Genomic DNA, 19909 nt, shown 5'->3' with positions numbered 1-19909 from the left:
TAATTAAATAGGTGAGTTTGAAGATTAGGATATAGTGAAACCTTCTACTTAATAAAAATTTTGTTTTCGAATTGAAACCCACCTGAGACGTTCGCGCAGTAGCCGGTAGGGATCTTTCTGACGATCTAATGCCAACAGAATAATGCGCCATTGTTGTAGGCGTTCGTAACGTAATTTCAAACGCATTTGTTCTTCTGCGTTGCAGCTAATTCCAGTGCCTATACCAAGGCCTGTGACTGTGACAACGCCAAAACTGTCAGAAGCGCCGCCGTCACCACAGATACGCGGCACGGTGAGATTTGTTGCACCTACTATTTGTTCGTCTATTACAGCGCAATCGTCCGATCCTCCTCCTACGGTGGCACCACCACCAGTAGCTACGTTAGCTACCACACCTCCTATACCACTGTCAAAGCTGCAGTCAAGTATTGCGGGGCTGCATGAACTCTTACCACTGTCCGTTTCGAAATTCTGTTGCGAGCTGCTGCGACTAATGCGACAGCTGAGTTCGGTGGCGCTGGATACCTGCGTGCTGATAAACTCACAATTGGTGGCGGTTGGAGTTACGCTACTGCTGAAATTGTTCCGTTGTGGTGCCGCTAAGGTTGTATCCTGCGTTAAAGCGATTGCGGGGATAACATTCGCTAATAGCCCCGCTGAAGTGGACATTTTCTTATTTGCACCTTCTTAATACTAAGTTTACAAACATACATATGCACATATGTTTGCCTTTATGAATATATATGTATTAAAACTTTTAGAGCTTTTGCACACTCGCTCTGCCTCTCTACATATAATTAGTTTTCCGTCTGATTGACTCGCATGAAAATCATTTCACTTTCATAAATTACAAGAAATAATTAAATTAAAATGAATTGAAATCTTCACTTTTTCACTTCACTTCGCTACACCAAAAAATTACAAGCACCCGCTAATTGGTTGCGTCGCAGGGGCGATATACTTTTTGTCTGTGCAAGTGGCGGCGGAGTGCTTGCCGCTTCGTTGTCGCTTTTTCGACCTGTGTATCGTCTTACTTGAATTTCTTTACAAAGTTGTATCATACAATCGCACAAATTCTTATGTATGTACATGTGAGTCTATATTTATAATCCTCTTCTCTTTGTGCGCCTTCGTTCGCTAATTACGAAATTTTTCCTTATTTGTTATTTACTCGGCTTTATCGCGTTGCGCGCAATTATTTCTCATTTCTACCTTTGGCGGCGATAACGAACAGCTTTGTGAAAACTATACTTATACATTCTTCAGTGGCTGGTTGGAAAGCGGGTGGCGAGTGGCGAGTGGCGGGTGACGGGTGACGGTTCGCGTTTATCAGAAGTTGTTATTAACATTTCGCATGCCCAAACGATCCAGCATCTGAGGGCGTATGGAGGCAATAGAGCCACTGCAAAGCAAAGCGACAGAGAAAATAAATAAATATATTAAAAAATAGCGATAAATGTGCAACAAACAATAACAAAAGAAAATTTAACGAATATGTGGTTAAAATACATCCGGTAAGCATCAACACACATCTCTTGTTACCTCTTAGAGCTCGGTTAGTCTGACTTAATTTCCATAACTTAACTTAACTTAATATTTTGCCCAAAATGTTTCATGGCAAGCTGAGTAAGCAGTTAAGTAAAACTTGGCTTAACTTAGTTTAAGAAGCTGTATATTTTACTTTCTTACTGGCGAGAAAATAAAGAGAGATTTCCAAGCAGGTGACGAAAGACAGTTAGTTTCGGTATTAGATATGTAAATTGAGAGCGGTGAGGGAATTGGGCTTACCACATCCTCGACTTTATAATTTTTAACAGTAAATATGCGGTCGCCGTAGCCGAATGGGTTGGTGCGTGACTACCATTCGGAATTCACAGAGAGAACGTAGGTTCGAATCTCGGTGAAACACCAGAATTAAGAAAAACATTTTTCTAATTGCGGTCGCCCCTCGGCAGGCAATGGCAAATCTCCGAGTGTATTTCTTCCATGAAAAGGCGGCTTGAAACTGTAGGTCCCTCCATTTGTGGAACAACATCAAGACGCACGCCACAAATAGGAGGAGGAGCTCGGCCAAATACCCAAAAAGGGTGTACGCGCCTATTATATATATATATACACAATATATATGCGAGTATGTAGAAATTATTTTTGAAAATAATATGTCATTATAACAGGCGAAGTGTTAAACAGATGTAATAAAAGATACAAAAACAAAACGTTGACATGTTGAATATCGTTGTCAATTTCCTTAGTTAACTTATGTTAAGTCTACACTAATTGAGATTTTAGTTTAACACGTACCCATTATTAGCTGATGCACTCGAGACGGTCATGCTACGAGCCATAATGACTAACAACAGAAAAAAATGCAAACTCGGCATACCTCACGCATTTCAAAGTGATAATTGTCACATCTGAAGAGATTTCTTGTCTGATGTTGATACTCTATTTGGGAGACGGTTATTAGTGAGAGGGCCAGGTTAACAACAACCAATGCAATCGTATACGTATTTGCGTATATGTATATCCGTGTGTGTATTTGCAAACAAACAAAAATAAGGCTGATGGCCCAATCAGTACTTCATCGTCTTTACACGGAATTGTAGAAACTTAAAATACATACCTACATACACATATAAGAAATTGTATGAAGTGCGGTTCAATGAATGATTTGCTTCTATGAAAGAGTTCAAATTACCGGCATTTTCTCTCCGTTGGTACATTGGCAGCTGATATTTATTGCTATGCTCCAATGTTGTTCGCGCTATCTCTGCTTGTCTGCTTATATCTAATTAATATTAAATTTGTTTAAATTAATACTTTTGTAATAAACAAGTGCTTTTGTACTTTTCACAGCATTGGGTTTTGCCATTAAATGTAACTTCTGTCCAAAAAGTACCTGATATTTTTCATTTAAACTAACAGCGCTAATGATATTAACGAAATGGGTTTTTCTCTGGGTTGGTACATCTGTCAGTTGTTTATTTTGTAAACGAATTCTTGCTTAGTGTATTTTCCGAATTTTTATGTGGGAATTTAGTTGAACAAAGAGACTGTGTTTCTAACAAAATATTTTGTAAGGAGTGTTTATTATGTTAATGGTCTAAGGGAGCTCCGGTCATCCATCCATGTCTTTATTTATTGAAAGCATGGAAAAAGTTCACCAAGAAGATAGGAGTCGATATTGGAGCTTCATTCGAATTAGTTCAGAGTGTTTAGCCAAGGATGATAGATTATAAAACGATGTACAGAATGCAAAGGTATGCCCAACATCATCACTAGCCGCGGTGAGTATGACATTTACTCGTACGTCATTGCCGAAACCTGGCTTAATATTAATTTTTTCGATGCCGAATTTTTCAATCCACGTTTATGTCGAACCCTTTGTAAAAATTAGGATGCTAAGGAGGTGGTGTTTTAATCTCTGTTGAAAGTACCTTCCATTGATCAACTCTGTATATGCATATTCGGACCTTTTGGAAAAATCTTCGTATGCGTATCTCCTATTCCACCTAGAATCAGCTTGGAGTCTTTATACATTAACCTATATGGAAATGATGTAGACAGTAACTTCCGCATATTAGGTGAGTTCAAGCTCAATAAATAGTTTGGTCTTATTTTCTTATTAATGAGATTATTACTGCAGTTAATGTCAATGCCTTGTCATGCCCACTTTTTATATGTTAAAACTAAACTTCCGCCTATTCCTCTGATGTTACGAGCTGTAACTCTCATTGTCTATGAACTTTTCTGTGTTCAAAAATTAATAGCCATCCCAAATTAAATTTTAATAAAATGTGCGCGACTATATAAAATTCGGTCGGGAACAAATTTAGCATTCCTTGTTTGTTACATTTACATTCTCTCAGCCACTAACTCCGGCTACGCCAACAACAGTATTTTTTGCCTTACTATTTTCACTTTAAATAAAACAATTTGTCAAGCCATTTGTTTGGGAAAAAATTATTTTGAAAACTAATTTTGAAAAAGCCACACAAATTTTTACAGTCGTATTAATTTTGTATTACTTATATACAAAATATAGGCCCGATAATTTATTTAAACTAGGTGATCAGCCACCAAACCAAACATCGACATCCTGTGAAAAAATGTTACTTGTATTCCTACCAAATGTGACACATTAATAGCAATACATACTGAAATCACTAAATTACATATATGCATACGAATATATTACTTGCCACTTTTCTGGTAAATTGAAATTAAAACGGCGGTGAATTTAAAAATGGCGGTCAGAAACAAATTTCAATGCGAGAAACAAAATTGTATTAATGTCAAATTAGAAATTTATAAAAATTACTTGTTTGAGGCAAAACAAAATAAAGTTTAGAAATGCATTACCTTGTTTTTGTTTTTGTTTTTAATCTGACAAAATCAACTCTGCTGAAACAAATTACCTACTATCTATCATACATACACATGTGCATACTCATACACATATACATACATGAATGCGTATGGATAGTTTCAAGAGAAAATTTAAATATAACAGAATATCGACTGAAGCGAAAAGATTCTCTGAATATCGCTGTTGGCAATAGTGAGTTGTTGATTGATGTTGTGGCTGCTGCTACATCTGCTATCGCATATATGATCACATTGCACGTTGTTGTGACCTACAAATGGGAATATTGAAACCAGTCATTGACAATAACCAAGAGTACGGGTAAACTCCCTACAGGAAAAACAAATTTATGACTCAGAACAAGTACGATTTCTCTAATTCCCAACCACTTGGCTACTGGTGATACAAGTAACGACATCCCTCAAATCCAAAAAGCGTGCATAAGGAATGGGAGATTTCTAATTCAAGTGGGACTGAAAAATAATGTGGGATACAAACGGAAGGATGCAAAAAAAAAATTGTAATTTACTTACTTCCATACGCAATCAGCATCAGAATAAAGTGCACAGCCCATATTGATAAGTTTTGAATATTTATTTATTTTGTAATTACAATTATTTTTATAAAAATAACAACTACCACATGAAGAAATGTTTTGAATTTTGTATAAAATTTAAAAATAATTCGGCAATTTTCAAACTTTTTACTTAGAATTTTTAGGAAAATCTCGTCAGGTAGTTTTATGGATCATAGAGGTTTATTATAATAAAGTGCAAGTGTTAAGTAGATCAATAATCACACTCATTTTTGAAAATTATTTTCGGACGCGGTCTTCTGCCTTTTCCGTATTTACAGCCTACTCGACATTTTTTATATGGAAGAAAATACCCAACAGCGTCAGCAAAATAAATTGTCAAAAAACAACGCAATCTTCGAACCACTTGAAACTTGCATTTTACCAAAATTAAGTGATTTATAAAACTAGATATCTGAAATTTTTAAAAAATTCTGAGTAAAAAGTTTTAAATTTTGATATAAATTAGCTTTTAAAACTTTTATTTAAAGTTCAGTTGTGGTAGGAACTATATTTTTATAAAGAAATAATTGAACAATTTACAAAATAAGTAAATAAATATTCAAAACTTATCAATATTTGGTGTATACTGACGCTGTCGATATATCAAAAACAGAAAAATAATGTTAGGTGGTTTTTCCCTGCAGGGCTTGCATGTAGCTACTGCATAGGTAGCCCCTGCCACCAGGGCAACAAATAAAATTATACAAATTTCTAACCTGACTATTTAAGTCAACATTAGAAATGATGTTGGAAACTAGGTAATGCCCAAAGGCAAAGTCATCGTCTTTTTGTGTGCCAAATTGAGTGTTGTTTTGGTTCTTAGTTTTGTACCTGGCTTTGCTAATTCTTGAATGAACTATTATATTTTGGAGGAATATTTTTATGTTATCAAACTTTCTTTAGTATTATTTTTATAACAAAATACAAAATAATTAAAGTATGCTGAATTCCCCAAATTTTTTATCATTAGAGAGATTATGGTGCTTCAAATAGCTTAGATATTTTAAATTGTATAGGAAATTCGATATTACGGCAATTAAATTTTTAAAAGTTTTTAAGCAACTCTTCATTACCTAGCGTCACTTAGTGTCACTTTACGTTTAAGACTTGTCGCAATAATTTTGTAGTATTACCTTTTCTTTCTTCTTGTCTTAGATTTTGTTGTTGGAAAGAAAGCGAGCAAAATCTTCATGTAAAGAAAGCGAATCAATAATGCGATGCTTGATATGTTAAAAAAAAATCTCAGTATCAATTCGGTCGTTGACTTATTACATTAAATTTATAAAATGAGATGCATGTATGTATGTATATGAAAGATATATTTAAATAGAAAATTGAAAGTTTAATATTAATAAATATGTTTTATTTAAATAACCACAAATACATAATTCTAAATTAAAGTTTCGCAGTATTTTCATTATTTCGGTTCGTTTTTACACCTCTAGGGTATTACAAATTTGTTCCGTAACGGAAAAGAAGTCGATATCTCTGTTTTAAACGAAACAATTACTCACATTTTGTACAAATGATGAACCCAAGAAAAGGAATACATCGGAAAAAATGGACTAAACAAAACTCGCTCAAGCTGGGTATACATTTGATCCCTACCACATTTAAATTCGACTTAAATATTGCTATTATTAATAATATGAAATATATGAGTGTACGGAAACTTCTAGGCTTAAGAAAGTATTGGTATTGTTAATGACTGCACAAGTGCTAACTGAATGTCTTATGCTGGACTAGAATATGTCACCTGTCATTCTTCGTCTGTTATGTTGGTTCTGCCATAAGAGCGATTATATACAACTCACGCATCTCTATAGATATAAAGATTTGATGCCCCATTGAACCAATTTCGTGATTACGATGTTTTTAAATATGTTTTGACTTGACGAAGTAATTATGCCCGAAAGTTGTTATGGGAAAAGTGCTCGAATGCTGAATAAATTATGTATGAATCGGCAGTGTATCGTTCCGTTGCAGTTCAATGGCTTTGAAAACTACTTTTTGCCTATTCGTCGACTTCATATCGCAAATTATTTTATACCAAAGATTTAATTCTCGCAAGGCCCACCACTAAATTTCTGTTTTTGATTACCCGATCACTGAAGTACCAGCCATTTTGGAGAGATATCTTCGTATTTAATGAGAATGAGACGGCAATTAGAGCTGAGAGCTTTATATTTCAATATCTAAATTTGTGCTGCACTGTCGTTGAGGGAAACTGTATGACAGATGAGTATTTTGTTTTTGTTCTAGGTTGAAGATGTAGTATAAAGTTTTCCGGTGGTAGAGTACTTTCAGCTAGAAAGAGGCTCCATTCCGAACTTGTATCTGAATGTACGATTATGCATTTAAAAAAAGATTTTCTGAAGTTCGACAGCGGTTTAACCTTTTTGGTTTTAAATAATTGATATTGTAGGTCCACCTATTCAATTATACAATATTATATGCATATCAAAGTTCCTGATGGAGGCACTTTAATATATAAATATATAACTAGATATGTATATAAATAAACAGTTGCCACGAATTAACACAGCCATCATCAATAACATCAGTCATATTATCCAAAGCAATGAAGCCTCAAATAACCATTTCTCAATTTGTGTTACCCACAGTCACAGCTTAAATAAATAATTTACATACGAATACATATTTATATAAGTATGTACAGGGGGTTCCTGACTCTATCTTACGAATGACTTGTTCGATACTCGCCTTAAGTGCCTGAAACATTAATATAATGTTCGCATTCGTCTAACGGCGTGAAATCGCAGCTACGTGCTGACCAATTGACGACAGCTAATAAGACATGGCACGGTATCCTACTAAGGCCAAGATCGTCTAAGTCCATGTCTTAATTTTCCAGCCACTAAAATCGTTCATCTTGGCTTTGTCCCGCACACCGTTAAGCGAAATGGTGTCTGCCAACCTTCAAAAATCCTCACTGAACTGCTAGAGATGCAGCAGTTTTGCTTGCTTGCAGAAAATATGATTTTGACTTAGTTTAAATAAACGTATTGCCTGGTCTATACACTATTGAAATAAGTTCGCAATATTGACCAATGTTGCTCAAGCGCAAAGCGGTTGATTTCGTTTCGTGGGGATACGGAAGATTTCCACCGGTAAAGAGCTGTTCACGAGTTGCCACATTTAGAAACTAAAACTGTTGTTAAGAACACGTATATATATGGTATAAGCAGACATTGATTAAACATTGAAATGAAATAAAGCAAGCAGTTTGTTTTGACATTAGTTGATAAATTTTATGTAGCAATCTAGTGATCGAAGTCAAAACAATTATAGACAGACGTTTTATCTGAGAAAAACGTAGCAATACCACTGTATGGACCACCCTATATATACTCATATATATTGTACATATGCGCATGTGTAAATGGATCTGTGCAATATGAGAACGCATTGCTCATATTGAAGTTAAAAAATTTCTCAGCATTGCATTGAATTTTTTTGTAATGGCCGTAAACCACAAATCAATTGATTACCGTTTCGCATTTCGTGTTGGCTGATTTAGAGATCTTTTTAAATATTTTTTTTTTCTAACAGTAGGAGTACATAATCTTACTTCAAATTTTTTCTCGTCTATCGCAAATAATTATGTTACAAATAGAAGTTATTCTGACGACAGCAACAACACTTACCAATAGCAACAAAATCATCAAAGCAGTAGCTTCACTACATTGGTGGCCCACGAAGGAGAATTGTGAAGAAGTACAATGAAATTTGGATTTTGGACCTCTACCAGGACAACACCCATAAACGCGAATCGTTGTTGTCCAGGAGCTCGTTGCTGTATAATTTCAGCAAAGTCATTGAGCCCAGAGTCCTAACTTAAACCCCATTGAAAATTTGTGGATTCACTTAAACAATTAAGTAAATAAATGGATCTCAACTAATAAAAACTCCCTCAGCAATGTCACTCAGGAGGAATGACAGAAAATACCACAGATAAATTTTATTCAGTCCACGTCACATCTTCTGTTGTCTGTTAAAGAAGCTAATGGTTGTGATACCAAATATCTCAGGACTATATTTTCTTAGCGTTAGTCATATGTACATAAGTACATATAACAAAATGCAAACAATTAATTGACAGTGCCGTATTTACTATTTGTAGGATTTGTCTTTTTGTACTATACGTTTTGAATTTTGGAGTATTTGGTGTCCAAATATCATAGCAATACTTCGTTTAAGTTTTTGGCAAGATTTTTAAGTTTTTGGCACGTTTCAATCCATTTGCAACGTAAAACTTAATGTAAACTCATTGTTGAAAATTCAAAACCATTTTTAAAGCTGTATAAAATCGAAAACACGTGCTGAGGTATGTAGATTTACTCAAGCAATAGCGATTCAGTTTTCGTAGGAATGTTAATCACAGATGTGCCAATCTATCAAAAACAAAACCAAGCTCAAATCAGTGGTTGATGGCATTTCGCCCATTTTTTTGTCCGAGTTTAAGGTTTATTTTCATGTAGTTCGGCTATAAACTGTCCTCGGGTCAAAGTGTAATACATACTTTCTGTACTTGACACATATGAGAACTTTTAATAGCTTTCACAGTTTTCAATTTTAGCCATGGAGCGGTACACAGCCGCAGAGAGTGCAGAATTCGTGAAATTTTATGTTGAAAATAACTCTTCGAATATCTTAACTAGAGAACGACCGAACATCAATTTTTAAGGCCCAACCAAACCGAACTTCGGCAACTTTCGGCCGAAGACGAAACCGAACCGAGCATTTTAAAGCGCCCAAGCAATGTTTTTTTAAAGAATTGTTCGGCCAATTTACCGCACATATTTGGCTGAAGCCTTACTGTTCGGCTGTTCAAACGAGCTCAAATTTTGTGGCCGAAACCGAGGCCGAAGTATACCTCTTCATGTTGTTAAAGTCACTGTTTGATGTGGTGAGTGTGCTACGAACATTATCGGGTCATTCTTTTTCGATGCTGACGAAGACTGTACCGTAACTGTCAATGGTGATCGGTATAAGCCCATAATCTCCGAATTTTTGCAGTAATTTCCCTTTTCCAAAGCCATTACTTCGAGTCGGCTCCTTACTCACCCGATTTCACAGCGCAGGACTATATCCCGGAGGGCTACTTAAAAGCAAATGTGTACACTCATAAACCACAAACACTCGACCTTCTGACTCAAAAACATTCTGGCGTTCGGAAGTGGTATAAAACTGTGGATCTCTCCAATTTGTCGAACAACACCTAGACGCACGCCACAAAGTGGAGGATGAGCTCGACAAACACCCAACAAAATATGTAGTCGCCAATTATATACATGCACAATAGAATAAGAATGCTTGCGCTATACTAATATTATTATAACTAGTGAGTATTGATATTATCAAAAACTCCCACAATTAAAAGATAAAAAACCGCATATCGCAAGATTTTAAGTTTTTTGTTTTCCCGCAATTAATCTCATTAATAATTGTAGAAGTGTAATAGTAGTCAATTTTTCAACTTATCTTGGCCCATTGAATATAAACTTTTAGGGAAATTGTGCTAATAAAGCTTCTTACGGTGGAACAAATAGGGCAGCTTACACTCAGGTTTGCACTTGGCGTCATATGTTCTATATGTTTTGTATATTTGTATTTGTATATTGGCCATGATGCCAGTAGATTTGCACTTAACTGTAAATATTATAATAATAAAAGCCATAAACAAACTTGAATCCAGTATAAATTTTTAATATGTTGCAGCAAGAAGCTAATTTCTCATTAATCTCTACCTGAAAATTACTTATAATTGCCGCAAAAAATAAGTCAAAACTTAAACAAAACAGAAATCTGGAAAACCAGACGAGTTATTCTCGCTATTGCTTGCCAATTACGGTCGTGTGTTTACTTTTATGATACTTCTCAATTTCTGCCTGCTTCTTATTATCAAATTTCCATGAACTCAGATCGACAATTAAATTTGACTCGCCGAAGCTTGCTTTGTTTACTTCGTTGTTGTTTCTGTTAACCCAGAGTGTACGTTGCTACCAATTTGCAGCCAACTGTGCATATACGTACAGTGTCTCAACGTTATAATGAAACAGCGTAGACTTATAAATTGACTTTTGACGTAATATTAAAAGAACCAAAATATATTTAACTAAAAGAGTTTTTAATATACAAATAATATTTATGTACAAAAATTTTACAAATTTGTAATATTTAAAAAATAAAACTCGACTGACTAAAAATATATGCTTTAAGCTCCAAAGTAATAATGGATCAACATATATTATTTAGACTTATTTTCCGCTTAAACTGCAACCAACTTCATTTTTAGTTTGATTTCCTTCGTTTGGGGCTTCCCAAAAGTTGGTTTCTGTTGGTTTAGTTTTTTTCCTGGCTCGCAGTTTCGACTACGGATTTAACTATTAGTAAGCAATACAAAAAATCGGAGAACTTTGACTATAAGTCATAAAATCTTTTCTGAGTCGGACGCACGGTGGATACTACAAATTATCACATACCAGTGATCCAAAGATAGTAACCGTCAAAGGCAGAGAAATATCTTAGGAAAAAGCAAACCCTAAGACGGTGATCAGAAAACATAATTATCGTGGACGTGCAGCAATAAAAAACCTTTTGTGAGCCAGAACAACATCCAAAATCGTAAAGAATTTGCCAAAAACTTTTTAGACTAATATTTTCCTTCCTGGAAAATTGTTTTATTTACGGATGAAAGTAAATTTAATAATGTCGGTTAAGATGCATTTGGATTGGTCATATGGTATGTCTGGCCAAACCATAATATGGAGCTTAAACAAAAAAGTGTATTCGACCATTAAGCACGGTTTAGGCTTAGTAATGGTATGGGGTGCAATTTCTGTTGCTTGGCAGGTAATCTTCATATCAACGTGGGCAATATGGACAAAATGAATTCAAACTTTCTAAAAACCTTCTAGTTAAATCGTATATTTAATTGTATATTAATACGTCCACCGTATAATAATACGTCTACTGTGAAAAACGTCATGCTAACATTTCTGTGAGAATTGCATAAATATCTTTTGACCATTGGCCAGAGTTCAGTTTTCCAAATCTTCCCGTTTGTGTAACTTATAGACGCACTGTGGCCATCTGTTGCACCGAAGCTTTTCCGACTACTTCAGGCCCTACATTAGATATTAGATGCTCTGATTGGTTTACCACCACTTCATGCTTTCATCCAAGGAGAGGCGTTAAAGGTCATCTGCAGGCTGAAACACAATGGAAACTGGTACGATCCCTGTCCGGTATTGGAAAACATGCCATGCCTTGACTCCATGCCATGAAGAGTCGTACTTGAAAAGAGATACAGTAAAGTGCTGCCAGAGGCTCAGTTGTGGTCAAACTCAGAAAATGAGCTCGGCAAACACTGGGCTCTTTCGCATTTTCACGGATGGCTCCAAGACCGAGCATGGCTCCGGCACTGGGGTCTACGTGGAATCCAACAGGACAAAACTGCACTTTGCTCTTGGAATGCATGCATCTGTGTTTCAAGCGTGTTTCATGTAGTTCAAGAAGCAATGAACTTTGTTGTGGAAAAGCGATGGAGAGCCAGATCTATATGTGTCTGCAGCGACAGCCAAGCTGCGCTTATGGCCTTAGACAGCCCTCCAACCACATCAGGGATAGTCGAGTCCTGTAAATCCATGCTGAACTATGTCGGTAGACATAATAGCCTGATACTAACATTGGTCCCGGGACACGTGGGTATCGTGGGTAACGAGACATCGGACTCCTTAGCTAAGATGGGCTTTGAGGCCAACTTCTTTGGTCTAGAGCCCGTTTTGCCACTCCCTTCTGCGGCCATCAAAGTCACTGTTAGCAAATGGGTAACTACAACCCACAAGCGAGCTTGGCTGGCTGAGAGAGGCTGCAGATGGACTAAACTGATGTTACCTGTCATGTCCGATCGACTGTCGCAAGCCGTTCTGCCATTAAGCAGAAGGGAGTGCAGACGCCTCGTTGGACTGATGACGGGCCACTTTCTGTGGGCGAAGCACATAAAAAGGTTGAACATCTCAAACAGTGTACTCTGCCCAGCTTGTGAAAAGGAGGATGAGACGGCGGACCACTTCCTGTGCGTCGGCCCCGCTTTATAGATTTATATGTATATTTATTTGGATGTTTGTTCGAGCTTATCTTATTTGTGGTGTGCGTCTTAATGTTTCCCACAAATGTAGTAACCGACAATTTTATGGCTGTGATTGAAACGCCACCCCAAGAACCTGACTTTAATGTCATTGAACACGTCTAGAGTTATTTGGAGCAAAGATTAAAAAATCCACGCATAATAATAAAACAAAATTGGAGGTAGGGAGCTATCATACAACAAAACGGATTCCTAACTAAGTAAAATATTAACACCATGGTAACTTAAACTTTTTTGATTAATTTCTGTTGAGTTCCAATATAACTTTGAAATATTACGTTTTGATGTAAAAATATTTTTTTAATAAAAGCTAATCATATTGAAGTTTTTTATTTGTAGATGATTATAGTGCTGATGAGCGGATACTGTTCCATTATAACTTTGAGCCACTGTATATTAATAAATATGCATGAATGGAAAATTTGGCATGTGTACCTCTTCAAAGAAAGCATGTCCAGAGAATCTGATTTTGCGTAAGATTTATGGATACATGTGTGAAACAGCGGCTCATTATGTTTCTTTTACATTTGTTAGTATACAATAAATTCTTTTTCTGGTTTGAAATATTACAGCAATAATTACAGTTTGCCAAAATGAAAATAATGCAGCGCTGCCGTTGGATTTAAGGGAAATATCATACCTTCTACTCAAATATGAACGAGACGTTATCAATAAAACGGTCCGCGGATGACATATGGCAAAAATAAATTTTTTGTTGGATGGTAGGACTGTTATAAGCTTACATAGCAAATTTCAGCGTGATATGTCACATAATTTGTTTTCTGTGCTACTGTAAACAAGTCAAGCTCGAGTGTGTTCTTCGAATTTAACGATGGAAATTCAAGTTGAACAAAGAATTTGTTTGAAATTTTGTTATTCCAATAAAATTTCGGCTTCAGACGCCTTAAAAATGTTGCAGACAACCTATGGGGACTCTGCTCTATCGAGTGCACGCGTTTCCCAGTGCACAGTGGTTCCGCCATAGGACATTGGATGAAAATAGTCATGTTAAAATTATGCAGCAATATTTAGCTAAATGTTAGTTAATTAGTCATAGTAACTTAGAGTACAAAAGAAATTTCAACTGCACAAACAATTCGCTTATAATTGTGCCTCCAAAGTAAGAAAATTTGAAAAGTGATAGTTAGCGTGGTCTCCGCTCCGTACTTACGCAGTTCTGGGAAGTGTTATTTTTCTAAGCATTACTGTGTTTATGTCCTGTTGTACAATGGGAATTCAAGTTGAAGGTATGTACGACATGTTAAACGTTTTGTTATCTTTTTTAATTATTATTTAATAGGTTTGCAGACCGTACGAAATAGGTACTTTAAAATTTGCCGTTTATTTTTTTTATAAGAAGTTTGTAAAGTTTTAACTAAGTTCGCACGAATCTGCACAAATGAAACATACATTAAAATATTCTTACGTATGTCCTCTTTAAGGAAAAATAATTTCCAGCTTCCAGCAGCTAAAGCTCTTTGTGTTCAAGAAGAAGAGCATTTTAAAAAAGCTATTAGTGACTTGAATCCGACTGTTATTAAAATTGATAACCATAGTTATAAAGTAAGTCATTCTTTATAGACAAAACGTTATAAACAGATTTAGTTATCTCCTACAATGTCTTTCATCTGGTTTTAAAATTAATTCGAATAAATTCAAAATATACGTACTAGACACTGCTAAAATTCTAGTTAGTAAATATTCATGGTATAATTTACCTGCATCAGTTCATAAAGTGCTCATTCATGGGTCGGAGGTGATCGATCATTGTTTATTATCAATTGGAGAATTATCAGAGGAGGCAGCTGAATCATGTAATAAATTAGTGAAACAATTCAGACGTGACAATACCAGAAAGCACTCAAGAACTGTAACTAACACGGATCTTTTGCACAGGCTTCTTCTTAATTCCGATCCATTTATATCTAGTCTACGAAAATTACCATTTAAAAAGAAATCTATGATGTCAAGAGAAGTGTTAGATTTATTGATTTAAAAGTTTTTTATTTCTAAGTACATTAATTTTTTGGGAAGTGAATATTTTATTGTTTTCATAAATAAGAATAAGTTAACTGGCATCAAAGTATACTTTATGCTCATCCTTTCGGAATTTAATGTTTTTTCTATTATTGTTTATAATTTAAGATTTATGCAAAACTTTAAACGAAACAAAAAAATTGTATATAAAAAATGTGTGTACCTAATTTTCCTTTGACTTTTTATATTAATTATATATTACTTTTTATATGTCTTAATATTTTTTTAACGAATAAAAACATTTCTCAACTTAAAACGTACTAAAAAGACAAATTGAAGTTGGAAGGTTGTTTAGGATTCTCATGAATAATAAAAATCAACTTAATTTTAGGAACTACGAAGTTCAACGGGCACTGCTAGTAAAGGAGATAATAATAATAATAATGACAATAACTTTCCATATGTAAACACCGTACGAAAGTGCCTCAAAATTATCAAGACGTACCAATTACTATACAGGTGTGTTCAAAAAGTATCGCAAATTTTGAATCTTCGCAAGCTACGTATATTCGAATTTCGATTTTTTTGTGGCGATATGTTAGTACTCATGTGGCGACATGTTGGTACACTGTGTCGTACGGAGAAGCTACTTTGGACCAAAGCAACGTTTATCGGTGGTAAAAAATGTTCTCAGAAGGCCGAGAAGATGTGAATGACGGAAAGCCTGCCGGACGCCCGAGCGCTTCAACAACAGACGAAAAAATTGATGAAGTGAAGAAAATGGTATTGGCCAATCGTCGAATCACCGTTAGAGAAGTTGCTGAGGACCTAGTCATATCGATTGGCTTGTGCCGTTCGATTTGGGCATGAGACGGGTCGCCACAAAATTCGTACCAAAACTGCTCAATTTCGACCAAAAACACCATCGCATGAACATTGCTAATGAGATGTTGGACTCTGTCCGCGACGACCCGAATTTGCTCCAGAGGGTCATAGCTGGTGACGAATCACGGGTTTATGATTATGACGTGGAAACCAAAGCTCAATCATTTCAATGGAAGCTGCCGCACGAGCCAAGACCGAAAAAAGCGCGACAAGTTCGGTCGAATGTAGAAGATTTGCTTACCGTTTTCTTCGAGTGAAGGGGCGTTGTGCATCATGAGTTCTTGCCACAGGGTAAAACGGTCAATAAGGAATATTACCGGATTTGTGGAAGAACAAAAATTGGATCAGGATAACGCCCTTGCTCACACATCGCGACTTTTTGGCCAAAAACAACACACTAATGATGCCACAGCCACCGTGTTCCCCAGATCTGGCCCCCTGTCACTTTTTCTTGTTCCCGAAACTGAAGAGCCCGTGTAAGGACGACGCTACGCTACGATTGACGAGATTAAGACGGCATCGAAGGAAAAAAAAATATGTTTTGAAGTACTTCGAAGATTGGAAAAAACGTTGGCACAAGTGCATAATATCTCATGGCGATTACTTTGAAGGAGACAAAATAGATATTAAGGAATAAATAAATAATTAAAAAAAAAACACAACATTTGCGATACTTTTTGTGCACACCTCGCATATATATATGTAAATACATATATAATTACGTACATATGTTACATAGGACATTTATATACTAGTTTTAGCGCAATCGACGATATCAGCCCGAGTATAAGACTGTGTGACTAAAGTGATTTTTAAAAATCTCTCAAGAGGGTCATCCAGCTTATTTTTCTTTGTAATTAAAATTTGGCGGCCGCCGTAGCCGAATGGGTTGGGCGTGATTACCATTCGGAATTCACAGAGAGGTCGTTGGTTCGAATCTCGGTGAAAGCAAAATTAATAAAAACATTTTTCTAATAGCGGTCGCCCCTCGGCAGGCAACGGCAAACCTCCGAGTGTATTTCTGCCATGAAAAAGCTCCTCATAAAAATATCTGCCGTTCGGAGTCGGCTTGAAACTGTAGGTCCCTCCATTTGTGGAACAACATCAAGACGCACACCACAAATAGGAGGAGGAACTCGACCAAACACCTAACAGAAGTGTACGCGCCAATTATTTATTTTTTTTAATTAAAATTTGGTTTACTATAAGTTTTTACACTACTATTTGGCACTAAATTTGCATGCAAAAAATGCAATTTATTCAAAACAATTTCACAACTGAAAACGATGTATACACTTCAATATTCCCACCCGCGAGGGATAACAGAGGCTTTGAGTTATATGCACATATATATGTATGCACACCAGACGGCATACTCGCTGACTCTAGAAAACGTGAGAGTATTTAAAATGCTTAACCAAAAACAAAGACAAGTACTTGCACTTGCATGCAACGAATATATGTAAATACTCGTATAGACAATACTTGGAACGTGGTAGAAAACTGATATAATACTGCTCGTAAGTAAGTCATTATAAAGCTCGAACTAATTCACACGGCTCACTTTTTTGCTGCTTTTATATTACAATATAAGTAGGAATGTGTATGTTGGCATGAATAAAGAAAAATATCAAGAAATGGAAATATAGAAAAAAATTTAATGATTGAAGCGAAGCTACTGATAAGTTTCTAACTCTCCATTACGGTTGACTTGGATCCACGCAAGGGAACATACTTGCAATTATTGAATGAAGGGAGACTGCGAAATTACACAAAAACTTTAAATCTAAACTATAGTGTAGTAGTTCTTCCAAAGCATCATAACCATTGGGCAGACCTTTTCCATGGTCATAACTTTTGCTGATATCGTTTCAGTTGGCATTTGCGATAAGAACAGCGGATGCATGTATTTCTTTGAAATTTTTTTCAAGGTATTTGATGTTTTGCTTTCGTTTTGTTCAATAAAGATTTTTACGTGCATGCATAGTTTTGATATTTCGTAAAAATAAAATTATGGCCTGTGCTCACAATTATCTGAAAAGTGTAGTGCTAAGTGTATAATTATCTGATTTGTAGCACTTTTTTTTTAATTTTTTCTCTACAACTTCCATTTTTAAGCTTGCCTTTTTCTCACTGTACCTACTTTTTAAAAACACTAGTGACATTGACACTTGAGCGAGTATGATACAACATTTAGTAAATAAAAAATTACAAAAAATACAAAATACAAAAACAATAGTAAAAGAGTACAGCAGTAAAATTTGTTGTTGACCGTGTTTTTTCTTTTTTACATGCATACATCTGTACATTTTTCCCCTTTTGTGTTGTTTATCACACGCTCCACTGACCTCTTTGCCTTCTGGCCAGTTGACAAACGTTAGGTTGCAGGCTTGGCTCGGTAGTGGTTCAGCAGACTAAAAAAAAACAACAACAATCAACATGATTCCTAAAGGGTTGCCCATTGGTTATTGAATCAAACGTGTGTATACAGACATACATATGTATGTATATGAATTGCAAATGAAAAGAAAACTACAATTGTCACACTCTTTTCAGATTGCAGTGCATCGAAAGGTGTGCGGCACTAAAACTTACCGCTCAATATTTCTGGGGGTAACAATTTCGAACTGTAAACAATCCCATTTTTAAACACGTGGACTTCACAGCATAAAATATATACGCATACGTTAACAATGATGTATGTATGTACGAGTATATCAAGGAGTATGTGTATGCAGCTGCGTAAATTATTTGTGTTGAGTTCGTCAACAATTTTTTCGTTTTTCTTATTTTTTTACACACAAAATAACCACTTTTGTCACTATAGCTGGAGGTACAAAATTTTGATGCCTCCGCTTCAGCAATTAACATTTTCGCGCGGAAATCGTAGTTCGAGCCTGTGCACCGTTTTGCAGTCTACTCACTTTCCAATTTATGGTGGTCGAATTTTTTTCTATTATAAAAATATATAAATAAGTTTTATAATTATAAATTTGGGTTCTATTGGTTTTAATTGAAAGCGATTTTAGTTTTCGCGTTTCCCAAAGTTTTCACTGCAAATAACTATCATTTCATCCTCCTATTTACAATAACGTCAACCAGAACCGACCGATTAATGTTCACATATATAAATAAGTTTTATAATTATAAATTTGGGTTCTATTGTTTTTAATTGAAAGCGATTTTAGTTTTCCCGTACTCAACACCAAAGTTTTCACTGCAAATAACTATCATTTCATCCTCCTATTTACAATAACGTCAACCAGAACCGACCGAATAATGTTCACATTTGTTGACCACGAAGGTACAAACACAAATAAATATTTTATTTGGTTAATACATGAGTTGGAGCTGGAGTTAGAGCTGCGAATGAGACTCTACAACCGAGGTCGGCAAAGCTTGCACGTACGAACAGTGCGCTCATCACACATATTCTTTCAATTCCAACCTCTGCTCAGGGAGTGCATGACGAAGAATAACTTCGCGCTGCAATTAAACGAAGTTCAGAGCGATTCAACTGAGCCGTACACAACACGCTCAAAGCCACCAGCATTAGAGCGCCATGGGTTCGAGGAATGAACTGAAGAGTAAGAAAATTAAACAAACTGCACGAGTAATACGAGTGTACTGCTTGTTTTTTTAGTTGTCGGGCGAGTGCGTAAAGAGCGGCTAATAATGCTTTGCTTACAAGCAAATCAACGCTCTCCCTGGCGATTGTCGATCACAAAGCATCGAACGGTTGAGCTGTTGAGCAATGTGATTTCGGTGCGAAATGACGCTGCATCTGTGATGGTTCATTGATATTTGTTTATGGGTATAAGTACATTTGTAGGCTAACATACATATGCATGCACACATACTGTCTATTTGATAACGGTATATAAAGTTAAAACAGTGAGTCGACAAGTATTCCCCGCAGAACGAAGTGGTA

At 35.8% G+C, this 19909-nt stretch overlaps 1 protein-coding gene across 1 annotated transcript in view; it reads right to left on the bottom strand.

Moving 5' to 3' along the window:
* The window catches only part of LOC129246358 (uncharacterized), a 108573-nt gene extending 89113 nt beyond the window's left edge, over positions 1-19460 (bottom strand). Inside the window, exons 1-2 of the mRNA XM_054885111.1 lie at positions 18574-19460; positions 83-1402 (exon numbers count right to left, since the gene is read on the bottom strand). Coding sequence (XP_054741086.1) covers positions 83-669 — 587 coding nt within the window. The 5' untranslated portion in view covers positions 670-1402; positions 18574-19460. The remainder of the gene's footprint in view (positions 1-82; positions 1403-18573) is intronic.
* Between the last annotated feature and the right edge of the window lie 449 nt (positions 19461-19909).

The sequence above is a fragment of the Anastrepha obliqua genome, chromosome 4 (assembly GCF_027943255.1).
Source record: "Anastrepha obliqua isolate idAnaObli1 chromosome 4, idAnaObli1_1.0, whole genome shotgun sequence".
NCBI classification, from domain to species: Eukaryota; Metazoa; Arthropoda; class Insecta; order Diptera; family Tephritidae; genus Anastrepha; species Anastrepha obliqua.
This window is presented reverse-complemented; position numbering and strand designations above follow the sequence as displayed.